General features: G+C 41.0%; 1 protein-coding gene across 2 annotated transcripts; it reads left to right on the top strand.

Annotated features, from left to right (window-relative positions):
* Positions 1–206: 206 nt before the first annotated feature.
* tfpi2 (tissue factor pathway inhibitor 2) lies at positions 207–2,356 on the top strand. Of its 2 annotated transcripts, none has more exons than XM_083981938.1 (5): positions 207–379; positions 598–768; positions 985–1,164; positions 1,419–1,592; positions 2,043–2,356. In XM_083981938.1, exons 1-5 carry the CDS (start codon positions 307–309, stop codon positions 2,126–2,128), a joined length of 684 nt encoding a protein of 227 aa, XP_083838064.1. In that variant the 5' UTR covers positions 207–306; the 3' UTR covers positions 2,129–2,356. The 2 variants fall into 2 exon arrangements, with proteins under 2 accessions (XP_083838064.1, XP_083838065.1); XM_083981939.1 differs by having other exon boundaries at positions 1,419–1,600; positions 2,057–2,356.
* The last annotated feature ends 698 nt before the right edge of the window (positions 2,357–3,054 follow it).

Here is a 3,054-nt window from a genome sequence, read left to right as displayed (position 1 = left end):
TTCTCTTAGGAAATACACTGAGAGAAACTTCCTTTCATGCCACTGCAGTCGAGTTTACCTCATTAGTCACTGGTCACTGCTACAGTAACCGTCACACTAACGCAGAACTATTACGACAAACTATCGACGAGCGATGTCATCGATGGACTCGTCACCTCTCGAATCCAGTTCTTCTTTATTATGGAAATGAGTCACTACTCCCCGCCCCTCTACATTTCCAGTGGGAAACAGCTGCTCAACTATAAAAGTGGATGTGGTCGACACTGCAGAAAAGCCAGAAGTTGGAGTTGGAGCAAAAGTTTCACAATGGAGTTTGGCATATTCGCGCTATTTACGCTGTTCACATCGTTTTACAACGTGTTGGCGTTGAAACCTAAAGGTAAAGACGAGCAGAGAGTTAAACAATGTCATACTTGGTCGCACTGTTTGTTCTGCGGAACTCTGTAATTGTTCATCATCATTTAATCCCGGATGTTGTTGTTGAGTTTTAAATAGAGGTTGGCTGCTGCTTAACCGTGCTGCAGTGTTTACAGCATAATTAGTTTATTTCGCTGTGGTGGTTTCGTGTTTCTTCAATCATATCCTTGCTGCTTCCAGACGTGTGTCTCCTTCAAATGGACGAGGGACCCTGCAGAGCACAGATTGAGCGCTATTACTACAACACAATCACTCAAAAGTGCGAGGTTTTCTACTATGGAGGGTGCCAAGGCAATGCCAACAACTTCAAGAGTTATCAGGAGTGTCAGAAGACATGTTTCAGAATCCCAAGTAAGTTATCAGTGTTTGAGAGTGCACAACATTTGACTAGATACCTTGAACACTTCTGAAACCTGTTGAATGTGAGCAGGGCGTGGTTTTACACTTTGTTGTATAGCCTGTGATATTTAATTCTACTCCAGTTAAAATATGTTAAGACTGGTATGTTATAGGCTATGTATAATGATTCAATCCCAAGCTCAACTCCTGTCTGTATTTTCTCCACAGAGATCCCTCAGATCTGCAGGTTTCCTAAAGAAGAGGGACACTGCCGGGCCCTCCTCCGCAGATACTTCTTCAACATGACCACCATGCAGTGCGAGATCTTTTATTACGGGGGCTGTCAGGGGAACTCAAATCGCTTCCAAGACCTAACCTCTTGCATGGATTACTGCAGTCCACATAAAAGTTAGTAGTCAAGTCCTTAAGTCATGCACAGTGGCTCCTGCATGCATGCAACACACATGTGGGAATAGTATTGCTTAACAACTGTCACCTATGATGTTTAAGGTTTTATGAGTGATCAAACATGAATTCCATTTTTAAGTGATACTGTTGAGGAAATGTTTAAAGAAGTCAATTTGAATTGAGAATCTGATTGCTCTCCTCTTCAGAGACTGTGATCTGTGGTCTCACTGCGTCATTTATCCTTTATCTTACAGCTGTTCCTGTGCTCTGCCTGGACCGTCTGGACAAAGGGAAGTGTTCAGCTTCTATAACTCGGTTCTACTACAACACAGTCACCAAGATGTGCGAGGAGTTCACCTACACCGGCTGCGGAGGGAGCAGCAACAACTTCGTCTCGAGACAGAGCTGCATGGACGTGTGCGCTAAAGGTGTGCGAGTATGAGTGGAAATAGGTGCACAGGGTTTAAGTTTTACCTCGTCCACGCTAAAAGCTTATAACTAAAGATGATCGTTTAGGGAGCATTTGCCGACTCATTAATTCCATAGTCACAGTATTTGGATCTGCCATTAGACCACCTGTTGGTTTAGACTTGGAGGGAATTCAGAAAGTCATAGGGGAACTGGGGAGAGCCCAAATAATACTCAGCTGATTTCATTATGAGGCTTAAAGACTGCCTGGCATGTGAAGAGACCATTAGTACACACTCAGGGATGATGTCCTCCTAATCGTTTTTGCACTACAGCCAATCATTAAATAAAGATAGAGAGGAAACCAAAGAAAATCTGGCTCCACTTTAATTAGAGTTCATAAAGTCAACAAGGATTTGAATTATAGGCAATCATACTAATCAGTCATCGTACATGTTTTTGTGTTCCAGCAGGGAAAACGCAGACCGGCCAAGGAAAAGTTCGTCGCATGAGGCGGAATAGAAAAAAAAGCGTCTTTCGTACAAAGGCCGTGTGATACCTTGAAGATGACTCACATGCATGAATCCTAATTTTAAGCTAACATGTATTAAACTGGCTTTAAATGCCAAAACGTTGACCAAGTTCTTTGTTGATACTGGAAGAATCTTTGAGTGGGAGACTATTTGTCATGCCTTAAAAGCCAATTTTTAAATGTGTTTTTATACTGTATGTTGTTGATGAAGTCTGTCACTGCTGCACTAATGTTCCTGACTGTGTATTTTGATACTGTATGTATGTAATGTATGTTTTGTACACCTTAACAGTGAATTTCAACTTGTTTTATAAGCACTTTTTTATATAAAATATACACGATTTTATAGAGTTTGCCTCTTTTTGCACTTTTATGCTGCTATGTTGGTGTGTGTTTTGTGTTGTTTGAACATTTCACTTGCTGAAAAGTGCAACTTCTTCAACCTCAATGTCAAGGGAGTTCTTTTTTAATTCTACCAAACACAACACTGCACCTAGGAAGAAAAAAACAGGCCAGGTTGGTTTCCTTACTTTCTCTGTCACTTTCACTTTATCTCTTGGCCTCTCTTCCATTCCTTACTAATGCTGCTGTCTTCCATTCTTATCTGCTAATGCTTTGCAAGGCACTCGAGCCTATCTTGGTTACTTCAGTGTAGCCTTGAATGAGGACGGAAGCAATCCTGAAGCACCGTACGAGTCTGTGGCAGGTTCATTTGAACACTGCTGCATGTTTGGAGGACAAGTAGCTGCAAGTTAACAAAAATGTAAAAATTAAGATGTAATGAAAAACATAGAAATAATGGGCACAAACAAGAACAGGTCTACATTTTCATGCATACTTATTTTCTTTTTTGGTCAATATCACCATTTCTAAGTACTGTATTCTCAGATATACTTTATGTTTCATAGGATAAATCATTGTTGTGTATCCTCATTGAGGAAGACAGGCCA

The sequence above is a fragment of the Trachurus trachurus genome (genome assembly GCF_905171665.1).
Source record: "Trachurus trachurus genome assembly, chromosome: 11".
NCBI lineage: Eukaryota > Metazoa > Chordata > Actinopteri > Carangiformes > Carangidae > Trachurus > Trachurus trachurus.
Note: the sequence above shows the minus strand (reverse complement) of the source record. Positions and strands in the feature narration are given on the sequence as shown.

Coding starts and splice junctions, on each gene's coding strand:
- tfpi2 (XM_083981938.1), top strand. CDS start 307: ATGGAGTTTGGCATATTCGCGCTATTTACGCTGTTCACATCGTTTTAC. Junction 380..597: donor GTTGGCGTTGAAACCTAAAG/GTAAAGACGAGC, acceptor TGCTGCTTCCAG/ACGTGTGTCTCCTTCAAATG. Junction 1,593..2,042: donor CATGGACGTGTGCGCTAAAG/GTGTGCGAGTAT, acceptor TTTGTGTTCCAG/CAGGGAAAACGCAGACCGGC.